This window comes from Mytilus trossulus, chromosome 4, assembly GCF_036588685.1.
Source record: "Mytilus trossulus isolate FHL-02 chromosome 4, PNRI_Mtr1.1.1.hap1, whole genome shotgun sequence".
Classification (NCBI taxonomy): Eukaryota; Metazoa; Mollusca; class Bivalvia; order Mytilida; family Mytilidae; genus Mytilus; species Mytilus trossulus.
The window spans coordinates 94,457,224-94,481,637 of NC_086376.1; the positions used below are offsets into that span (position 1 = coordinate 94,457,224).

At 32.4% G+C, this 24,414-nt stretch overlaps 2 protein-coding genes across 6 annotated transcripts in view; one reads left to right on the top strand and one right to left on the bottom strand.

The window, feature by feature from the left end:
• LOC134716380 (pseudouridylate synthase 1 homolog) overlaps positions 1-2,620 on the top strand; it is a 37,932-nt gene extending 35,312 nt beyond the window's left edge. For all 4 annotated transcript variants that reach the window (XM_063579353.1, XM_063579354.1, XM_063579351.1 and 1 more), the window contains exon 18: positions 2,305-2,620. In XM_063579353.1, coding sequence (XP_063435423.1) covers positions 2,305-2,598 — 294 coding nt within the window. In that variant the 3' untranslated portion in view covers positions 2,599-2,620. The remainder of the gene's footprint in view (positions 1-2,304) is intronic.
• Positions 2,621-6,786: 4,166 nt separating this feature from the next.
• Positions 6,787-24,414, bottom strand: part of LOC134716383 (protein mono-ADP-ribosyltransferase PARP14-like) — a 33,896-nt gene continuing 16,268 nt past the window's right edge. Inside the window, exons 9-19 of one of the 2 annotated variants that reach the window (XM_063579356.1) lie at positions 23,664-23,885; positions 22,939-22,996; positions 19,972-20,136; positions 19,225-19,290; positions 18,586-18,765; positions 16,300-16,749; positions 15,081-15,277; positions 13,983-14,385; positions 12,354-12,505; positions 11,584-11,755; positions 6,787-8,132 (exon numbers count right to left, since the gene is read on the bottom strand). In XM_063579356.1, the coding sequence (XP_063435426.1) occupies positions 7,828-8,132; positions 11,584-11,755; positions 12,354-12,505; positions 13,983-14,385; positions 15,081-15,277; positions 16,300-16,749; positions 18,586-18,765; positions 19,225-19,290; positions 19,972-20,136; positions 22,939-22,996; positions 23,664-23,885 (2,370 nt within the window). In that variant the 3' untranslated portion in view covers positions 6,787-7,827. Of the gene's footprint in view, positions 9,336-11,583; positions 11,756-12,353; positions 12,506-13,982; positions 14,386-15,080; positions 15,278-16,299; positions 16,750-18,585; positions 18,766-19,224; positions 19,291-19,971; positions 20,137-22,938; positions 22,997-23,663; positions 23,886-24,414 lie in introns of both variants that reach the window. The other variant, XM_063579357.1, reaches the window with a different exon arrangement.

The window sequence follows — 24,414 nt, forward strand, 5'->3', positions numbered from 1 at the left end:
ATACCACAAGTTTTCATACCATGAAGGGATTGTTAGTTATGACTTTGGAGAGTTATGGCTCAAAATGCTTTGGAATTGGGGGCAATAAAAAGGGAAAAAATAGGTTTTCGGTATTTAGTGAATGGATCACTATAAATTTTTACCAGAAAGTCTTCAACTTCATACTTTATTTGGCCTTTTTAACCTTTTTGGATTTGAGCGTCACTAATGAGTCTTTTGTAGACTAAACTGACATCTGACATATATACAAAATTTAGTCCTGATATCTATGATGAGTTTATTTACAACCACTTGGTCAATGCCACTGCTGGTGGAGATTTATTTCCCGAGGGTATCACCAGCCCAGTAATCAGCACTTTTTGTGCTGAAATGAATTATCATTGATATGGTTATAATTATAAATTAACTGTTTACAAAATTTTGAATTTTTGAAACACGAAGGCTATTCTTCCTCAGGCATAGCTTATCTTAGCTGTATTTGGCAACACTTTAAGGAATTATTTGGCCTTTTTAACCGTTTTGGATTCGAGCATCACTGATTTGGAATAAGGGGCAAAAAAAGAGGGGGAAACAAGGTTTTTCTGGTCAATGGACAATTCAGACAATTTAAAAGCAGTGTAAGGGAGGTAATTAAATCAAAGAGAAGATTGCTCTGAGGGATTCAATTGCCGTTGTTTCATTGACACATGTATGCCTGTAGCTGGATACATTATTTTCAAAACTAATTCAACTGCACATGTAAATAGTTACAAAATAGCCAAACCCTGATAAAAGTGTATGAACAATGTAATTAGCCTATTGTGTTTTAGTTTTGTATTATCAATTCCAAGTTTACTTTCCACAGTAGTCACTGAGACTCAGAGTGAGAGTGAGAGAAGGTATTTCATTTCGTATCTTATCACCTATTTTCCTACGCTAATTCTAGGAGGAACCCCATTCCTAACTCTTTAAATATTGAATTTCATTTGAGTCAGTGATCATGACTCCTTTCCGTACACATTTATCAGTTTAAAAGTTTAATATAATACGACGTTTATTGACAAAACGAGCTTATACTCAACGTCTTGTTTAGGTTCAGAATTCACGGAAGTTACTTCCTGAAGGGAGACAACTCGAAACGATAATATGGAGGACTCCATTTTGCCTGAAGGGGTGTTCTACGATATGGAATACATTTATTTTAATTTAAATGATGCATATGATTTAAATTTATGCAACAACAATAACCCTCAATAGCAGAGATTCATAGAAAAGATCCCATGAGTTATAAATTAATTAATTGAGTGGGGAATCCAGAGCAACCATTCAATCTAAAACCCCTTGAAGTCAAGAAAACTATACGCATGCGCATAATTTCCAAAACAAACCCTGAGGCAAGATATATTGGATCCCGATATATTAAATGTTTATTAAACGACCTAGATGGTTCTCTATTTCTTTATGGTAGTACAATCTCAAAAATCAGTTTCATAACGGTAACATATAAGAAAAACTCCACTTCAGTTCTTATATGACAGAAATAGATTAATTGGTATTCAGAGAACTCTCGCATTTTTTCAAAACTGGGAATTCCCTCCGACGTGTTTTTATAAATTTATAAAAAACACTAAGTATAAATACTGCTTAATTCTGATTTTCCATGTTGTTAAAAACACGCATATAAGTCAAGGGAATTATTAAACATGAAGATTATAAGAAAGTTGATTAAGTTCAATCCCTTTGTTTATTTTTACCTTTTAAAGCAAGACAATCATAAGAATCTGAGATGTTTCTTAATGTTTAGAATAAAACGATTGATGTGAGGGCAATGCTCTGAGCCACTGGTATAAGTCTACAGATTGCTTGAAAGCAATCGTATCCCAAAAACAGTTTACATACAATGTTTAGTATGTTCGGATTTACCTCCCTTACAAAACTTGTAAATAATGTATAAAGAAATGTCAGGTGTTGGACTTATTGCAAAAAAAAAAGGGGGGAGGGGTAAGTAGTATTCAGTTTCCCCCCAAGTTTCTCAAATTCCAAATTTGTAAAAAATTTGAAGAAGAAATCTTTAATTGCATAATAGGTTTGTAAGATCTTGACATTTGTTTTGTGTCAGAAACTCATATTGTGTCAAGAATTTTATCACAATCCAAATTCAGAGCTGTATCAAGCTTGAATGTTGTGTCCATACTTGCCCCAACTGTTCATGGTTAAACCTTTGCAGTCGTATAAAGCTGTGCCCTGCAGAGCACCTGGTTGATTTATAGAATGACTTTTATTAACAATACCTGTTACTTAAAATGATTTTTATGTTTATTTCAGACTGATATTGTTATAACACCAGACACAGGCTTTAATTTTAAAAGCAAAAGGTCAAATTTTGACAATTCTGAAAATACTACAACCAAGGAAGATAACTCTGATGGACATTCAGAATCTGAAGTTAAAATAAAATCAGAAACCATTGAAGATAACTCAGATAAACATTTAGACTCTGGAGTTGAAATGAAATCAGAATCTGAAGTCAAAATAAATTCAGAAAACATAGAAGATAAAGACTTGACCAATGAAGTAGAAGTAGGCCAAGATATTAAATCTGTCAAAGTTCAATCATAGCATTAAATTTACATCAAAATTATGTTTCTTAATTTTCAAGCCATGTGATTTATTTCAAGTATATTCACAAAGTATGTTTCTTAATATTCAAGCCATGTGATTTATATCAAGTATATTCACAAAGTATGTTTCTTAATATTCACGCCATGTGATTTATATCAAGTATATTCACAAAGTATGTTTCTTAATATTCAAGCCATGTGATTTATATCAAGTATATTCACAAATTAGGTTTGTTCACGCCATGTGATTTATATCAAGTATATTCACAAATTATGTTTCTTAATGTCCAAGCCATGTGATTTATATCAAGTATATTCACAAATTATGTTTCTTAATGTCCAAGCCATGTGATTTATATCAAGTATATTCACAAATTATGTTTCTTAATGTCCAAGCCATGTGATTTATATCAAGTATATTCACAAATTATGTTTCTTAATGTCCAAGCCATGTGATTTATATCAAGTATATTCACAAATTATGTTTCTTAATGTCCAAGCCATGTGATTTATATCAAGTATATTCACAAATTATACAAGAGAAATGTTTCATAATTTGGAAATAATAGAATCTTTTAATGACTGAAACACAGAATGTTCTTTAATAGTCTATGTATACAAATGCCTGGAGATATGAGGTATGCATTAATGAGGCAGCAATCAAATAATTTAAAGACAACAAGACAAGTGGTTAAAACTGTAAAAACTGACCAAGCACATTAAAAGGATAACATGTTAAGAGGTTTTCAGGGGAGACTACAAATTTGTAAATTTTCATGGGGGCCTTCGTGGCCGAGTGGTCTAAATAGTTACTAATGTAATCCCTATCCAGTCAACACTGAGGTGAGTTTGAAACCCTGCTTGTACAGGTGCACTGGACACCAATCTTAATAGACTAGGATTGCCAGATATTGAAGGTTGGGCACTCTGTCTTCCTCTACCAATGAAAAATTGCTGCCATGAAATAGCTCAAAATGAGGTGCTTAAAAAGTGGCGTTAAAACAAAGAAAATCAAATCAAATTAATTTCTCATGGAAGGTCAGTTGCCATTGCTAGGCACTATGGTTCTTCCCTATCCAATATCTCCAACTAGTAAGTAAGTTCTTAAGGAAATTCCTTCATGGTAACAGTAACAGCGGTGAACTTTGAAATATTTTCCTGAAGATCAAAGATTCATCCTCTTTCCTATACATTCCATTTTTTTCTTGTTTGTGGTATAAACTATTTGTATATATTTATATTTCAGAAGGTATGATACTTCGATGCTTCAAACCTTGTATGCAGATACCTTATGTTACAAAGTTTCTGTCTGTAATATGATTATTGTGCTTGACCACATTTTCATGGTTGAAAATATTTTATAGTTTTCTATCGTGTGAATTTCTCACTTATTACGAGTAATAGGATATTTATAATTGGTATATAGGTCCCTTGCAACATCTACACATCACTCCTGACCTCAACTTCATTTCATGGAACAGTGATCAAGGTTAGCGTAACATTTTAAGGTCTGTTTGATCAGATACTACATGTATTATTGATAGATCAACTATATGTGGTGTATGGAATGATTGTTAGGAGTAGGTGCATGTCAGTCTGGCAGGTTTCATCTGACTTTGACCTCATTTTCATGTTGTATTGGTCGTTGTTGTGTTTTTGTGTTTTTTTCTTTCTTTAAAGTAATATGAGCAATAGGTAAAATATATTTTTTGGTGTATGAAATGATTGTCTGGCAGGTAACATCTAACCTTGACTCATTTGTCAATATTAAGTTTCTGTATTTATAAAATTGAGAATGGAAATGGGGAATGTATAAAAGAGACAACCTGACCAAAGAGCAGATAACAGCCAAAGGCCACCAATGGATCTTCAATGCAGCAAGAAAGTCCTGCACCCAAAGTTGTGCTTCTAAACAAAAATATACACTGGTTCAGTGATAATGGTCATCATACTAAACTCCATCATATATAAAAGAAACTAAAATAAAATCATACAAGACTACAAAAGGCCACAGGCTCCAGACTAGGGACAAATGCTTAAATGCAGAGGAGTTAAACTTGTTTTTTGAGATCTCAACCCTCCCCTATACCTCTAGCTAAAAAACAACCCAAAACCAACACACAACAATACACACAGTAAATCTCAATTTAAAAGAAGCCCGAGTTGGATGTCAGAATAGGTAACAAAATACTATAAGTAGTTGGTCAACTATATTTGGTGTTTGGAATGATTGTAAGATGTACATGATTGTCTGTCAGGTTAATTTATCTGAAATACTTGAACAAAACACCAAAACCCAACATGAACCAATTCACCATTAAATTGAGATTAAGGTCAGATGAACCCTGTCACACCATTTACAATCATGCAACACACCACATATAGTTGACATACATTTCATGGTTCATTGTTCAATACTGAGTTTTTGAGTTTTTTTTTATTACAATAAACAGGAGGTCAGCTATACTTTAGTGTATGGAACAATGGTAAGGTGCACATGTCTGTTTGACAGGATTTATATGACCTTGACCTCATTATTGTGGATATTTAAAAAAAATCAGCATGTTCACTCTTTGTGTAAGTCTAACTCCAAATGAGCAAAAGAAACTCAAAATTTCTTCTGGGATTTGTTAAAAAAGTATTTCAACCTTGAACTTTGGCCTATTGTCATTACAACCAATAGAATATTTCTCTTCACTAACATCTTCAATTGGTATAGGATAAATGATATAATTTAGGGAATTTCACGAATGTGACCTACCAAATTAGACTATTCACCGGATTTATAATAACATAAGAAACACAATGGGTGCCACATGTAGAGAAGGATCTGCTTACCCTTCCAGAGCTCATGAGATTACCCCAAGTTTTTGGTGAAGTTAGTGTTGCTTAGTCTTTAGTTTTCTATATTGTGTCTTTTGTACGCTTGTTTTTTTTTTTTTTTAATTTTTGGTCATGGCGTTGTTAGTTTACTTTCTATCTATGAGTTTGACTGTCCTTCTGGAATCTTTTACGTCACTCTTTTCAAGCGTTTGTTTCAATACTAAGACAGACAAAGAAGATATTGACTATATGCTCCCTATTTTTTGTGTAATGAGTATATTGTGTATTTTGTTTATATAGATTAGACCGTTGGTTTTCCCGTTTGAATGGTTTTACACTAGTAATTTTGGGGCCCTTTATAGCTTGTTGTTCGGTGTGAGCCAAGGCTCCGTGTTGAAGGCCGTACTTTAACCTATAATGGTTTAATTTTTAAATTGTTATTTGGATGGAGAGTTGTCTCATTGGCACTCACACCACATCTTCCTATATCTATAAACAAAACACGACACAGAAAACAGAAGATTGATGAACATAAACCCCACCATAAACAAAGTGGTTATCTTAGGTCCTTCAGAAGGGTAATTGGTAAACCCCGACAGAAACAAGTTGGGGATCTTAGGTCCTTCAGAAGGGTAATTAGGAAAACCCCCGACAGAAACAAGTTGGGGATCTTAGGTCCTTCAGAAGGGTAATTAGGAAAACCCCCGACAGAAACAAGTTGGGGATCTTAGGTCCTTCAGAAGGGTAATTAGGAAAACCCCTGACAGAAACAAGATGGGGATCTTAGGTCCTTCAGAAGGGTAATTAGGAAAACCCCCGACAGAAACAAGTTGGGGATCTTAGGTCCTTCAGAAGGGTAATTAGGAAAACCCCCGACAGAAACAAGTTGGGGATCTTAGGTCCTTCAGAAGGGTAATTAGGAAAACCCCCGACAGAAACAAGTTGGGGGTCTTAGGTCCTTCAGAAGGGTAATTAGGTTCTGATCTTTCATCGTTAAATTTTCTAATTTTTCAGCAGCAGTCTTCTTGTCCGGCCTTTTAAACCTGGGTGGGTTCATTGACAAGCCTACCTTCTGTATTAATTGTTATTTAGTTCATGTCCAGGAAGTTAAAACAAGCAACAATCAACCAAACTATCCTTAAGTTTTCCTTTTTGCAAACATAAATTTAGTTTTCTACTAAATTTGGAACAACCTTTAGGTAGAGGAAAAATAAATCGTATTTATAATTTTGGAAACAGCATAATATAAAGCTTTTTTTACGAAAGTTAAAAACAAAAACTATCAATATGTTCAATCCTGGCGTAAGAAGTGTGTGAATAGAACTATTGTACAGCAACTGAGGAATAATGATGAACACAGAAGTATCAGATTTCTATTTAAATTACAGTAACTATCACAGGTATAATATATAAATAGCATGAAAATAATTCAATGAATTATAACATTTATAACCGATTTCACATCAAATGCGTCACAGGAAAAAAATAAAACAGCTTTTCAAGACCTCATAATTATTTGAACTAACAGTTAGAACCAAGTCAATGATAGACAAACTACTGTATGTATAGTACTGTGTATTTCAGTCAAATTACAAAATTTCTTTTAAATCTGAAAGGAATTTAAAGAGAGCAACTCGGAAGAAAAACCTATCAACAAACATTAAATAAAAAAATGCTGAAATTGTACCTTCAATCCAAATCCTGGGTATAAAAAAAGAATTCTGTTGATGTTACAAAATATTTCAAAATTTTCTTATTATTTTTAAATTTCTGATAAATACAATCAAAATAGTTTGGACGTCCATACCATTATTAGAATTTATTAAGCATTTTTACAACAAAGAAAAATACCCAACATTACCAACCACTGATTTAATACGTTGATAAATAATGTTATCAACTAGTTATAAGTTACAAACATGATAAAATAACAAAATACAGAATAAAATTCACAATCACAATATTTTTTTCATGTATTACCTATAATTTTGTAATTTTCTGTCATGTAATATCCTAAGAAACTAAGGAAAGCCACAAGGGAATTGTTACTTAAGATATCTAATTATTTTAAGTACCTCTGAAATCACTGATGCTTGGGTACAAAGGTCAGTCAAAAAAGAAAATGAAAACTAATGTCTCATTTCTACCATCAGATGTAAATTCAGAAATTATTGCAAGGTTTTTATTAGTGTCAATAATGCGACTGAATAGGTATTGCAATGATAAAGAACTCGAATTCTAAGATCTGAAAAATATATCAAAATTAATGTAGATTTTCCTGAAATGGCCGATAATCAATTTGGCATTTTTGTCAATTTTTAAAAAAAACACAATAATAAATGTGTGCAATAATTTCTATATTAACAGTAGTGATCAGTAGTATATGAATTATATGTATTTATTTTTATGAAAACAAATCCCTCAGAGACTTATATTTAAAACAGACATGATATGCAGGATATGCTTGACTATCATGAAATATAACTAATTCTGTTGGATTAGAAAGATCATTAGCTGCTGAGTCATAGTTCACATGACCTTTGCCTGGTATAGGGGGCAGCACTTTCAATCCTTGATGTCCTTGACACATTTTCCCAGTCAAAACTTGTACAGAAAAGATATGCTTGTTCCCATTACTGTCTTGTGAGCAATAACAAGAGGAATGTTTGGCATCAGGGGCAAAGTATACTCCTTCTCCAAATGACGTTCCTGTGGGCAAGAAAATGGGACATGTACAATGATGAATAAAACCAAGGTTGTACTTTTTATAAAGACTTAAACAAAATTTCATATTAATTTTTGGCAATTAACGGCAGAATGAAAAACTGATTTCTTTAAATCACGATCTATAAAGGAACCAATCAAAATTAAGTTCTGATAATGTTAAATCATAACAAATGTATCAGTAGGGAAATGTAAAATAAACAAAATAGTTCAAACAGTATAAAGGCTTTTTCTTAAATTTCCAGTCGCCAAATATATATTTTCAATGAACTTAAAATAACACTATTACATCAAGCATTTATAGTAAACTTGCACAATAAAATCAACTAGGAAGTAACATGCTTGTCTAAGAAGAAGAAGCAAAATATTTAAATTAAGGGCCCAAATGGGTAAAGACATTTGACATGACAGTAACATTATTAATATTAGATATTAAAACAAATAACATTCAATGAAAGCACGAGATACACAACTTTCTTAAGTAAACATCTAAGCAGCTTAAAAGTTTTTACAATACACAATGCAAGTGTGGCTGATTGTATATTGAGAAAACATAAAAATAAATAAATAATACATATAAAAAATATACATAAAGTTGTCTAACCCAGAAGATTAGGTATGTTTACATTTCCCCCCATGTCAGGAGCAAGTAAGATAACAGTGTGATATCCTAGATGAGCTGACAACTGGGGATAATACAATATGCACTGCCTTGTATGCTAAATATATATATATATATGGAAAATGTCTGTATCCTTCCTGTTTTAAAAACATAAAAGATAGCATCATATGTTATACTTGAATGCAGTTGACACAAAGGAACAGCTTTCATTGATAGAAAAAAAGGTAATATAACAACATAACATGTGTTTATTTATAAATTACATATAAAATATACATTAAAATTGTTTATTTATTTAAAGAAAACATGATATGTCGGGTAAGCCTGGCTATCATGAAATATAATAAACATAACAGGATTTGATGGATTGTCAGATGCTGAATCGTATGTCAGTGATTTCCCTGGTTTTGGTGGCAAGACGGTCATCCCTCCATTACCAGGACATGCATCACCTGTTAACACCTGCGTGGAGAACATGTGCTTCAGGCCATGGGTGTCAGATGTACAATATCCTATAGAGTAGGACGAATTCACAGCAAAATATACTCCTGCTCCATAGGCAGTACCTGTTAGGGAAAATATATTAAGGTCAAGGAACAGTAAATGGGCTATGTCACAGATTTTGCTAAAAAATTGCATACAACCTTGACTCGTTGAACTACAACTGGAAATCGAAAAAATAATACATTTATCTCTTTTATTATCTGAAAAATTGCAGATTGTATTTTTTTAATATTGGTGAATATTTGTATAGAAAGCACATAAAATCGGCGAAAAACCTTTTAAAATTTGTCTTAAAATCGCCAAATCTCCAATTCCACTCCATAGATTTTTCTTAAAAAACTATATATTGTTGACACATAAATTTCTGTTTTCATGATATAAAAAAATCATAGGGTCACCGACTTCGTTTTTTGTCTAATAATTAATTTGTTACCTTGATGGTAGTGAAAAAACGTCATAAATCAACGTTTTACGGCCTGTAACGCGATAACGTTACGATAATTTCGACGTTTTGTTGGTTTTTTTCACGAAGAACACAACTTTAAATGAAGTATACGGTACAAACATAGTCGGTGACCCTTTCTTTATTTTGCATCATTATAACGAAAAATTTATGTATCAACAACATATAGTTTTTTAAGAAAAATCTATGGAGTAGAATTAGATATTTGGCGATTTTAAGACAAATTTTAGAAGGGTTTTCGCCGATTTTATGTGCTTTCTATACAAATATTCACCCATTTTGTAAGAATTCAATCAATAATATTTCAAATAATAATTGAGATAAATGCAATATTTTTTCGATTTTCAGTTGAAGTTCATCGAGCCAGAGTTGTATGCCAAATTTTACTGAAATCTGTGACATAGCCCATTTACAGGAACTTGACCTTAAGTTGTAGTCTTAAAAATGCAAGCAGTAAATTTTCCCAACATGCTAAGCAAGATACAGCCAATTAAAGTTCTGATGTTAATTGTTAATAAGAGTTCTGATTTAATTGTTAATAAGTTGGTACATAACACTACAGGGAGATAACTCTGTAAAAATTAGCTGATTTTTTTTTATCACATTCTTTATATCCTATAGTTTTTCCCCTTCATCAAAGTTCTTTGCGGAAATGCAATGCACAAATTAAGAATGTGATCTTGCATGTCTGATTGTACTTGGAATGATTCCTAGATGTTGTATAAGAGACAGTGTGAGGGACAGGTTATATTAAAGTTAGATTGATCAATAAAGATTTAGGGTGGTACATAACACTATACAGGGAGATAAACTCTATAAAAGTCAGCTGAACATTTTTATTGCTTTCTATTTTTAAGGAAATGTTAAGCTTCCCAATGATCAAAATTAGTGTTTGTCAAACAGCTATATATCCAATGAAATTTTTTTGATAAAATGTGAGGTGGTTCACGGTTTTTTATTTTTATTTTTTTTGTCAAAGAGTCAAAGTTTATATTTGTCAACATTTTATGAAAATTAAACAAGCCAACTATATTAATTTTAGTTAATGTGTTTGGTTCCTTCTAAAAACTGATTGTACTGGTCTATAGGTAAAATATCATTAAACTGGATTGTACTGGTCTATAGGTAAAATATCATAAAACTGGATTGTGTCCTTTTGAGTTGAAAATTACAGAGTTGTGTCCCTTATTTGTTTGGCCAAGGCACAAATTATCTCCCATTATATGTACCGTGAATTGTTATTTACTCTTCAAACTTTTTACATTTTTTATGCAGGTTAATGCTAAGTATGTTTCATATGTGTGATGCAATTTATCATAACCAAGAATATTAAAATAAAAGTTGTGTAGAACAATTATCAAATCGTGCATTATTGAAAATTTTCCAAATTTCAAATAACTACCTGTATACTTAGTTGAATTTCTACTTAAACTTGATACAGTGCTGTGTTTGAACTTACAGAAGTGATGGTTATGATGCTCTTAATGATGTGTATGCTAATGTATATTTTTTTTGTACAATGGAATAATGAAACTATGTATTATATTCCTTAAATATTGAACTTCTTTTAAGATATGCAAAAATTGTTCATGATTGTCTCAGCCACGGTGTTTTGTTAAATTTATCATTAAAAGACACTTTAATAAGTGTTATAAAGATAAAACTATAAAGAGAATAATTGACCAGAATAAATAGTAGATTTTGCTAAAAGAAAAATGATTGGATAACGACATTTGATTGTGTAAGATAAAAGTTGTTAGTTTGATGTTAGTTTGCTTAGCAGTTACCATTATAACAACAGAAATCTTTCATAATAAGCATGGTAAAAGACAAGTAAGTATACCTACCATTTTTTCCACAATAACTTCTGTTAAAGCCAAGAGTAATAATCTTATCCACTGTATCAGCTGAGGTACCATGCCACAACCATCGCTCAGGGTTTTTACCATTCTTATTATATAATTCCTTCTTTTTAGCTGCATACTGAAGATAAAGAGTGGGGTTTTGTACCCTGGATATCTGCAATTAAAATATCATTAATAATGTATAATGTATACATAAGTTTTATCACTGCATTTGGTAGCTTTTAAAATCACATAATAATATTTTGAAAATATAAGATTTGAGTTAGATTTATTAAGCATGAAACATCACATTGTCTACAATACAAACAATGTAAATATATTATGTTCTTCCAATTATCACTATTTATCAAATTGATATTTGTTAAAGTTATATACAAAATATGGCTTGAATTGTTAAAACTTTATGAATATTGATGGTAAATATAGATTCTACCACACAACCTCTTTGGCTACAATATTTATCCACCCAAGAGTTTTTCAAAATTTGAAATGTAAGGTTCACCATAAAAAATTAAACATGCAGGGTGGATATAATGTATGAAACTGGGCATACCTCTCAACTGACTTGTATTTTGCAGTTTACCATCAAACCCAAATGTTGTAAGAAACCCCCACAGTGGTTGATCCAGAAATTTTCATAAGTAGGGGCCCACTGAAAGCCTAAGAGGCATGCTTCAGTGGTTCCCTAAATAATCAGCCAAAAACTGGCCCCCTCCCCTGCCCAAATCAAGAAAAAAAAGAAGATTTGATACCTTGACAATGGTCCCGCTTCCTCCAGTTTTCTGGAACTCAGATTTGACTCGATCATACTCAGGGTTTCCTGGCTGTAACTGTTGTTCATGACATAGTTGTCCAACAGCTAACTTTACATGTGTCCAGTTGGGAGGAAGATTGACACCAGAACCTACATATCAACATACAAATATTAGGGTCAGGATGTCCTAATCAGCATCAAAAATATGTTTAAAATATATTCTCTTATATTTTTCAGTTCACCACCATTCTGTAATCTTTCTGTCTTTTCATTTTGTCCAAAAATAATTATAGTCAACTTTCTACATTTGTGAACTTCAAAAATAGAATCTTTTTTTCTGCATTCAGAATATTTGTAAGAGAATTAAAACACTGATACAAGCAGCAACTAAACACAACATAATAAAAAAGACATGTTTAGCTCCGCATTCAACACCAAATTTGGTAATGGTAAAAAACAAGTTTGAGATATGACTTAAGAAATCAGTGACTTGAAATAGGCATGTGAATATTATGGCATGGATAAACAAGATTCATTATTGTTTTAATAGAAGCAGTTCATTGCATATTACAATTTCATTCAAGTTAGCTAACTGCCCTTTTTTTTAGCAAAATTTCAAAAATCAATACCGACAACAATATGCATATTAGAAATTTTTAGCTATATGTTCATAACAGTAATGGAGTCAATTTACAGGCTTGTGATTATAATATATTTTATCAACTTGCAACTTGATGACTATGGTTTTCTACAGCAGCTGTTTAAAATTTCTGACCAGTTGAATAGTTTGATTTGATGAAAAAAATTGCAATACAGACGGCAATTTAAATGAAATGCAATAGATGGAAAGCAAAACTTACAAGTTACAGTAAATGGTTTCATGGAATGTAGTGGTCAAATGACTTCACATGACTTAAATATTGTTGTGTCAAATGAATTGTCATAAAATAATATTTACTCAGGGAAAACCCTGATCTCCTTAAAATGTTATATTTAAGAAATAATTCATAGGTGCTTGAATATATCGTGATTTTACCACGGGTTGGCCCTTTATGACAAATATTTTACCCTGAGCAATAGCGAGGTAAAATCTAGATATATTCAAGCCCCCATGAATTATTTCGATTCTAATAGGACAAATACGGCATTTCTTTTGGATCGAAGCGCTCTAGATAGGAGGCAATATTTGCCGTTCCCATTAATAAACATACTTTTAAAATGGCGTAAAAGAACGGAGCAAACGAATTAGTGACATGCTAAAACTATTTACAATAGCGTATTTAGATAGTTTTGGATGAATTTAAATTATAAATTTACTTATATGTTTTATTTATCTAAAAAAAATGGCGTATGCAACAATTTAGCATCGTTTGTTTACGTTTCAATGTTGTGATGATTTTTGGTTTCACAAGCATGCTTATATTCTGACGTCATCGTATTATGACGTTGAGTATCTCATTTATAAACAAACATATAACGTGGGAGTGCGATCGGAACAGCCTAATCAATATATTCATATTTTACCACGGGTGTGTACTCAAAGCGTTTGAAGGACGTCATGTTAGAATAGCTGCTCTACTTCCTAGTAGATTTTACACAGCACAGTACATAATTAAGAATTCATTACCTTTTTGTTGTTCCTTTGATTTTCTCTGTACAGGAATCTTTGTATTTGGACTACTAGCAGGAATTTCCTCCATTTTGTTAAAGTCAATTTTGTATTTCTCTCCTTTATTATCTGTTATTCTAACTTGTGTTGATTTATTTTTAAATTCAGTTTCTATAAGATAATTCAGTTCTAATGTGAAAGGTTTGAATCTATCTGACGATTGGTCCTTATAATACCATTGGATATAGTTAGCCACTTCTTTTGCTTTGTCGTAATCAATCATTCGAGCTTCTTCTTTTCTAAGCTGAGTCTGAAGGGCGTCTGAAGCCTTGTTCACTTGAGCTAGTGCCCCCAGGATTTTTACAACACCTTTGCTTTCTGTTATTTTTACCTTAAGCTGCTTTTCAATATCTCTGAAAATCTATTAAAATATAAAAATTGTCAATACCAAAAGTATGTTCCTAATAGCTAAATAAATGTCTTATATAAATGTTTCTAAAAAAACTGTTTCAAAAAGAATGAAAAAGTGCCACACAAATAGCAGATGAAGTTTGGTGTCATATTTAAGTATCAGACATTATTGTTTACAAAGTTTGGTGCCATATAAGAAGCATGACTTGTGGTTTCTGAACAAAAAATTGCTAGAAATGTACATACAAATTGATGTGCAGAGGGACAGAGGTTAACCAGTATTCTCTTCTCCTTTGAATCAAAGTTATAAAATGTACTATTTTTTAGTGCAAGGTGGGTTTGTTGTTGGTATTCATAGTTTAATTATAATAAAAACAGTTCAGTGGTTTAATTTACATCAATTTAATTTTACATCCAAACCCCTGAGCCCCCTGGCTACGGGTATGTATCCTGTGATATCATGTAAAAGTCTCACCAGGATCTTTAATTAACCTACACTATTTACCTGTAATTAACCTACAGTATTTACCTGTAATTAACCTACAGTATTTACCTGTAATTAACCTACATAACCTACAGTATTTACCTGTAATTAACCTACAGTATTTACCTGTAATTAACCTACAGTATTTACCTGTAATTAACCTACAGTATTTACCTGTAATTAACCTACAGTATTTACCTGTAATTAACCTACAAATTTACCTTTTCATCCTTTAAATTATGGACAACTTTTGAATATTCATGAATAGATTTATGGTAACACTGATCATCAGCCACTTTGTCTAAATCTCTCTTTACAGCTTTAATGCTATCCCAGGAATCAGACCATATATAGAATTTAACTGTATCTGGTTTACTTTCTTCCTTTGATGTGTCTCGATGGGGTGGTCTGTCTTTGTCTGTGACAAAAAAAACCCATTTCAAATAGAAGGACTTATATTTAAATGCTATATAAAAAGAAATCTGTTTTTCATTCAGAAATTGATTTTGGGGTTTATTCTACAGGAAGTTTTTATATTCATTTTTAAATGCATTTCTAACAACAACAAAAAATAATTATATCAATAGTTTGTATATTTCTTTCTTATACATGTAATTGGACTTTTGTTTAAATTTTATCATGATTACTTTCAAATTAAACAAGAATGTGTCCAAAGTACACGGATGCCCCACTCGCACTATCATTTTCCATGATCAATGGACCATGAAATTGGATAAAAAATATATTTAGGCATTAAAATAAATTAGAAAGATAATATCATAGGGAACATGTGTACTAAGTTTCCAGTTGATTGGACTTCAACTTCATCAATAACTGCCTTGACCAAAAACTTTAACCTGAAACATGCACTTTCATTTTCCATGTTCAGTGGACCGTAAAATTGGGGTCAAAAGTTTAATTTGACTTTAAAATTAGAAAGATCATATCATAAGGAACATGTGTACTAAGTTTCAAGTTGATTGGACTTCAACTTCATCAAAAACTACCTTGACCAAAAACTTTAACCTGAAGCAGGACAGACGGACGAACAAACAGACAGACGAACGAACGGACAGACAGACGGACGAACAGACGCACAGACCAGAAAACATAATGCCCCTCTACTATCGTAGGTGGGGCATAAAAATCATAATTCTAATGCTGATTACAGCCTAAAATAGCCATTAATTCAAAAAAGACATGTTATGATATTTGCTCATCCTCTGATAAAAAATGTTTCCCTATATCTTTATGAAGAAAACTAATTGTTTAGCTAAGAAACAGTAGTCAATCAAACTATAGGGCTCCCATAAGAAGGAAAAAAGAGGTTTAAGGATTTCTGCAAATGAGACAACAACCCAACAACAGCAAAAGTCTACAGAAAACAAAACTGACCCAATTTAAAATTTTCCAATGTAAGTAAGCATTTTCTATACCTACCATCATGTCCATACTTAAAGCCTCTATGTTCATTCTCTCTGGGTGTTGTGTCTCTATGTGCACCTCTGTGACCACCTCTCTGCTCATTCTCTCTTGGTGTTGAACCTCTATGACCACCTCTATGACCACATCTGTGACCGGCTCTATGCTCAGTATTTCTACCTTGCTTGTCTCTGTGGTCATCTTTATGGTCACTTCCATGCTCAGTATTTCTCCCTGTGGCGCCTCTATGTCCATAGCCCCTGTTGTCCCTACGACCATAGTCCCTTGTATCAGTATGGCCCCTTTTCCCTCCAACACCATCTGTTTTCTTCAGCTCTGTTATAAAATCAGCAGCCATTTCTTTTTGGAACACAACTAGTGTTACTTGTTTAATATGCTGGGTTGAGAAGTCCTTAATGGCTGAAAATATTGCTGATGCAACATCTTCAGATTTACATGCTTTTATTCCTGGAATAAAGAATAAGAATTGTAAAATTCACATATATAATATTATAGGGTTATTGCATGAATATTGGGGAAAATTGTCCCAAGTAGAATTTTATATTGCACCAGCTTGCGAGTGCAATATATATTCTAGGAGGAACAATATTTCCCAATATTCATGCAATAACCCTTTTATTGTATACCAATATGATATTTGAAAGTAAAAATTGGTTTAAACTAGAATCTTGTCGTTGATGATGCATGAATTTTGCAGATTTATTGTACTAGTGCAATATTAGAATTTATTGCACGCCAACTTTTAATAACTTTCTGTCGGAAATATTATATTGCTATGCAATAATATCTTTTATGACTTTAGAAAGTTTTCAAAGGACACTGCTTACATAAACTTACAAAGTTTTGCAAAGATTTTTTTCTGGTTTCAGAATAGATGAGTATTTGATGCTTGCTTAAAATCCAGTGGCAAATATATCATGCATGTTCAGGATAAGAACAAATTAACAATATTATACAATATGTAGGTCCTTTATTAGTAAGCCATGGAACCCAAGTATATCGGCGTTTTGCATTTGCGCCGATCTGCATTTCATTTGCGCCGATTTTTTTTTCATTTGCGCTGATTTTTATACAAGTAAATAACAGGTTTAGTTTAAACATATTTATTTATAGTGGATTGGGAAACAAGTTTTTGCAACTTATATTAATCCCTTTCCACTTTGCGGGTGAAATAACAGGTAAATACAGGTGAAATGATAAAAGAAGATGTGGTATGAGTGCCAATGGGACAACTCTCCATCCCAGTAATGTTATTTTCATTTATCATTAAAGACCTCCTCTGTTAGCCAGTTGTACATGTTATGAATTGTCAATCATAACATGTATATAACTGTTGTATCCTGCTTAAAATCAAGAAAGAAGTAAAAACCTAAGATAAAAGCACTTTGTTTATACTTAAATGATGAATTAAAAATATATGTACAGCATTCAAATCTATAAAAACGGAATACATTCAAATCATAAATCTGTTCTTGCCGAGTATGTATAGGCAACACATCTAATATATTCCTTTCTTATGATTTCGTCTTTTCTATATTTTGGCGTTATTGTCAATAACGAAGGTCATCTTTTCTTTGTCTGGCATACGTTCTTGTGGGGGCTCGCATTTTCTCACAAGTAAGCTCGCATTTTCTCACAAGTAAGCTATTAAACCAAGATTTTAAAATGGTGAAGTTGAATTCATCCCTTCGTTTATTTTATGGACGCCATCACAAATTGGTTGACTGTTATGGAATGTGTACTTGTATGTTGTTTAAGAATGTATGACATTTATCATCATAAGGAGCGGAGCGTCAGACAATGTCTAGGTTGGTCCCCTCCGTAAAACATTCAGTATGCCTTCGGAATATACAAATTGGTATTGTCAAGAATTTCAATAACGGCCGGGAAACAGACTAGACAATGTCAAACATGAAGCAGTCATCGATTTCATTTAGGGTAACCAGAAACATTGGGATAGCCATTTACCAATTGCAATGTCACTTGATTTGTCTGTATACTCTGTGCTCAGCCGATGTAAAAGTATGAACTTACCTGTAACTTACCTGTAAATCCAATTAGGAAAAAAATTTAAATCGGCAAAATGAAAAAATGAAATCGGCGCAAATGAAAGAATGAAAAATTTCAAAATAGGCGCAAATGTCATACGCCCAAGTATATGATTTGAAAGAACACCAGTGAATCTGGGTAATTTAGATTGTTATATCAGAACAAGTCATTGGTTCCTGTAAAATTAAAAAAGGAAAATTGTATAACTTTTTCAATAGGTTGTTTTTTTCGTACCTGTTCCTAATGCAGGTAAAGCCATTGTTGATAATTTTCTGTTCTCAGCTGCTGTGAGACATTTATTCACTGCAGCCTCCCAGCCTGGCAAGGTAGACTGAGCAATGATGTGGAAAATATGTTTACAGTTCATTTTGCCACCAGAGGTCACTACCAACCCTTTGGATGTAGAACGTTCAGCTGCAAAAAACAAAATGTTCTTTAAGCCATTGCTAACTGATACCAGCATATGTTGAAAATAATAAGCAATGTGTATAGGTTTCATAACATTTAGTTGAGGCAAACTTGTGTTAGAGAACGGTAAAAGGGGTATAACTCTATGATGATTAAAGTGAAGCCACCAAAAATCAAACTCTGTCTGTGTTTTGTGTTAAATAGCATTTGTAGAAGTTTCATAAGATTTGGTAGAGACAAACTAAAGTTAGAGAATTGAAACCAATTTTGGGACGTATGGAGGTACATACAGATCGACAAGGGTAAAAATTAGTGCCCCCTTCGCTATGGTGGGGACAAAGCGGGGACATGAAAATTATGATGTGTCGTGATAAAGAGTATAAATGTGTCATTTTGTCTCTTGTGGTGAGTTGTCTTATTGGCAATTATACCACATCTTATTTTTATATTTTCTCACAGTATTACCTTCCTGAACTAATTCTTTCTGTATATCTGAACCAGCAGCTGTTAGAATGGCTTTGGATACTGCACCTATGAAAAACATTGATATAATATTTGAAAAAAAAGTTAACATACAATATATGATATATTTACAAATTATATATTAATCACAATTACACAATAACTTTCTCTTAGAAGACAAAGCTATAAAATATACACCTACACAACAATATTTTGAACTATTCATTTATAATATTTATTTATGATAGAAGTTTCCATGTCACAATTAGACCTTTTTATTCAGTGACTCAAACTATAGTAAGATATTATTTGTGTTAGAAAGGACAGACAAAGGTATCAACTAAATGGTTCTAGATGGTAAGTATAACTTTTTAATTCATAGCACTCACTTCATACTAACAACATTTCACTTGAGCAATCTTCTAAAATATTTTACCAGTTGATCAGTTAGTTGGAGTAGAAATCTAACTGCAATTTGGTAAACTGTTTTAGTCATTGCTAATGTGATACCCCAAAGGTCACTGGATAAGCACTGTAAAACTACAATAAAAAAAGGCTGTCACCTAATAACTTCAGTGCTACTCAAACTATCTCCATAGATGATTAGTTCATTTTATTTTTCAATTTTTGACCTGGGTTTCCTGTTGGTTTCCTTAATTGCCCAGCTAAAAAGGGTTTAAAAATAGATCTATTACATGTATTAATGTTGTGGGGGCAGAAAAATTTACCATCATGATTATTTTTTACTACCTTTAGATAAATCATAGGAGTGTGATGTAGTGTTGACTATAGCATCAGACTTTTCTTTGGTTATATCTCCACACTTAATTAGTACATCAATACTTCCAAGCTTGGTGGTACTTCCTTTACTGGGTACTGCTCTATCTTCATCTACAGATACTTTTGCATTGAGATCTAAAATAAAATTAACTTTATTCAAGAATTGAATGCTTCTTTTTGTAAATTCATTGGGGTGTAAAAGTGTTGACCAAAGTACATTTTATATGAAGTGTGATAATAATATAATCAAAGAGCAGATTGATCTGGGGAATATGATTGCCATTGTTTTCATTGATACATGTATTAGTATTATTTTCAAAAATAATTCAACTGTACATGTAAAATGATCGTAAAATGTAATTTACGTAATCTGAATATTCATTCAACTTTAAAAATAGCCAATCCACTATACAAGGGTATGAACAATGTACTTATTGCGTTTTATTTTTGTACTATCAATTCCAACTTTACTTACAACAGCAGTCACCGAGAGGGAGCGAAGGAGGTATGTGAAATCTAGGTGGAACCCCATTCCTAACTTTTTAAATATTTAATTTCCTTTGGGTCAGTGTGCATGACTCCTTTCTGTACACATTTCTCTGTTTAAATTGCGATCGGTTTTAATATGATACAATGACAACTTGAATCGTTAATATGGAAACTCCATTTTGGCTGAAGGGGTGTTCTACTTACACCTTTACGTTGTGGACTATATTTATTTTAATTTAAATGAGGCATATGATTTAAAATTATGCAACAACAATAACCCTCAATAGCAGACAGACATAGAAAGGATCTAGTGAGTTTTAAATTAATCAATGGAGTGGGGAATTCAGAGCAACCATTCAATCTGATACCCCTTCAAGTCAAGAAAACTATACGCATGCACATAATTACCTAAACAAACCCTAGATTTGTGATTTGTAGCAAGGACGTATATTAAATGTAAATTAAACGACCTCCATTTCTTTCTGGAAGTACAATATCAAATATCAGTTTCATAACGGTGACATATATTAAGTAAACTCCACTTCCGTTCTCATATGACAGAAAAAGATTTATCAATCGGAATTTAGAGAACTCTCGCATGTTAATTGTAATCAAACCTGGGGAATTCCCTCTGATGTGTTTTTAAATTTATAAAAACAGTAAATATAAATACTGCTTAATTCTGATTTTCCGTGTTGTTAAAAACATGCATGCAAGTAGGGGAAATATTGAAGCATGAAGATTATGAGAAGAACATTATAGGACAGTTGTTTAAATTCAATCATTTTGTTTTTTACACCATTTAAAGCAAGACAATTTCAAGAATCTGAGATGTTCCTTGGTGTTCAGAATAAAACTGTTGACGTGAGAGAATGATCCTGAGTCAATGGTATAAGTCTACACATTGCTTAAAAGCAATCGTATCCCAAAAATCTTAAAACTAATACACATTCTTGTACAGCTATAACCAAAAATTGTTTCAATCTGTATGCAAAATTGTATTTCAGGATTTACTTTGTAAAAATAACAATAATGACTTAATTTAAATTCAGGAATGCTGCATTTTCATTTATTTTCCACGTCAGAAAACATTGCAACACTAAATAAACTAGAGGCTCTAAAGAGCCTGTGTCGCTCACCTTGGTCTATGTGAATATTAAACAAAGGAAGCAGATGGATTCATGACAAAATTGTGTTTTGGTGATGGTGATGTGTTTGTTCATCTTACTTTACTGAACATTCTTGCTGCTTACAACTATCTCTATCTATAACGAACTTGGCCCAGTAGTTTCAGTGGACAATGTTAGTAAAAATTTACAAATTTTATGAAAATTGTTAAAAATTGACTTAAAAGGACAATAACTCCTTAGGGGTCAGGTCAATTGACAATTTCGGTCATGTTGATTCATTTGTAGATCTTACTTTGCTGAACATTATTGCCGTTTACAGTTTATCTGTATCTATAATAATATCCAAGATAATAACCAAAAACAAAAAAGTTTCCTTAAAATTACCAATTCAGGGGCAGCAACCCAACAACGGGTTGTCCGATTCATCTGAAAATTTCAGGGCAGATAGATCTTGACCTGATAAACAATTTTATCCCATGTCAGATTTGCTTTAAATGCTTTGGTTTTTGAGTTATAAGCCAAAAACTGTGTTTTACCCCTATGTTCTATTTTTAGCCATGGCGGCCATCTTAGTTGGTTTGGCAGATCACACCACACATTTTTTATACAAGATACCCCAAAGATGATTGTGGCCAAGTTTGGATTAATTTGGCCAAGCAGTTTCAGAGGAAAAGATTTTTGTAAAAGATATATAAAATTTACGAAAAATGGTTAAAAATTGACGTTAAAGGGCAATAACTCCTAAAGGGGTCAACTGACCATTTTGGTCATGTTGACTTATTTGTAAATCTTACTTTTCTGGACATTATTGCTGTTTACAGTTCATCTCTATCTATAATAATATTCAAAGTAATAACCAAAAACAGCAAAATTTCCTTAAAATTACCAATTCAGGAACAGCAACCCTACAACAGGTTGTAAGATTCATCTGAAAATTTCAGGGCAGATAGATTTTGATCTGATAAACAATTTGACCCCATGTCAGATTTGCTCTAAATGCTTTGGTTTTTGAGTTTTAAGCCAAAAACTGCCTTTTGCCCCATTGTTTTATTTTTAGCCATGGCGGCCATCTTGGTTGGTTTTGCGGGTCACGCCACACATTTTTTAAACTAGATACCCCAATGATGATTGTGGCCAAGTTTGATTTAATTTGGCCAAGTAGTTTCAGAGGAGAAGATTTTTGTAAAAGTTAACGACGACGGACGCCAAGTGATGAGAAAAGCTCACTTGGCCCATTGGGCCAGGTGAGCTAAAAGGGCCAAGTAAGCTAAAAAGCATGAAGATTTTGCAAGAACACCAAAATTATATATATTTATACCTGTATAGGTTTGGCTGCTTGTTTTACGCCTCATTTTTCTTTGTTCATCCTCAAAAGCCTACAAAATACAAATATGCAAATTATGTAATATGTCAATCCACACATCATATCTTTGTCCTTCCAGATTGGTATGAATAATCAAGTATTTTTTTTTAACATTTAAATACGGTTCAAAATATGAATAAAACCATTTGTCGATTTTTTTTGAAAAAATACCCCTCTTTCCTCATGATTCTTAGCACCAACTCTGTAATGTTTTTTTTTTGTGTTTATTGTTAGCTACTAAATGCGTCTTTGATTGATTGATTATTTGAACTCTAAACCTCATGAGTTTAGTTTTAGTTTGAACATATTTATTTATAGTGGATTTGGAAACAAGTTTTGCAACTTATATTAATCCCTTTCCACTTTGTGGGTGTGAGTGCTACTCTTTTTGGAAATCTACAATGGTGTCTTTAATGTGCAAGAGATATTGCTCTCTCTTATTATGTGTCAACCATTTATCGTCCCCTTCCGACAGACTATCATCGTTTCTCAAGACCATACTTGCAAATAGTGTCAAGGGAGAGCCGAAAATTCAGTCCCTGAAATTTTCATCCCAGACAGGAATGGAACCAGGAACCTTTGTGTTAGTAGTCCTGATGTACTAACCACTACACCATGGCTCATGAGTTTGGACCTTTGTCTCAGTAACTATATATTTTTTTATTTAAAAAAATACATACCCTAACGGCAGCAGTATCTTCAGGATAGATAACAAATTCAACACTCTTAATACTGGAATCAGGGACCGTTTGTTTGTACAACAGTACTATCTCAAACATCGTCTTGGCAACTATGTCAACAGGAAAGTTGAGTACTCCTGTACCGACAGCAGGAAAAGCTATGGATGTCATCTTATGGTCAGATGCTGAATTCATACACATGAGTATAAACATCTGAAGTATCTACAATGAAAATCAATTAACAAGGTTAATTCTTTTCTGACATATTTGTGAACATAAAGTGCATCCAGAGAGTCAAACAAAGTGTGTTTCAAAATATTGACACTGAAGAATGACAAAACAGGCATCCTGATTGGTTCATCAATAAAAAAATTATGAGGATTTTTTTTTAATAAACATGTATCAAATAAATAAGGAAAATCTAAATAAAAGTTATTGCTTACCAAATGAAACAGAGCAATCTCTTATGGGTCAATCTATTTATTTTTTTGTCAGATCTATTGTCCCATTGAATAAATACAATAGCTATTGTGCTCTGTGTACAACAATGGTGTAGTTTAGTCACTGGGACCTTTAAATTTTTTCTAAGAGAAATCAATCACTCATTCATTGATTGATATAGCCGTAGTAAAATAAATATCTTCTAAAAGATAAAAATTATGTGCCTGTCCCAATCAGGAGCCTGTAATTCAGTGATTGTCATTTGTTCATGTGTTACATATTTGTTTTTCGTTCGTTTGTTTACATAGGC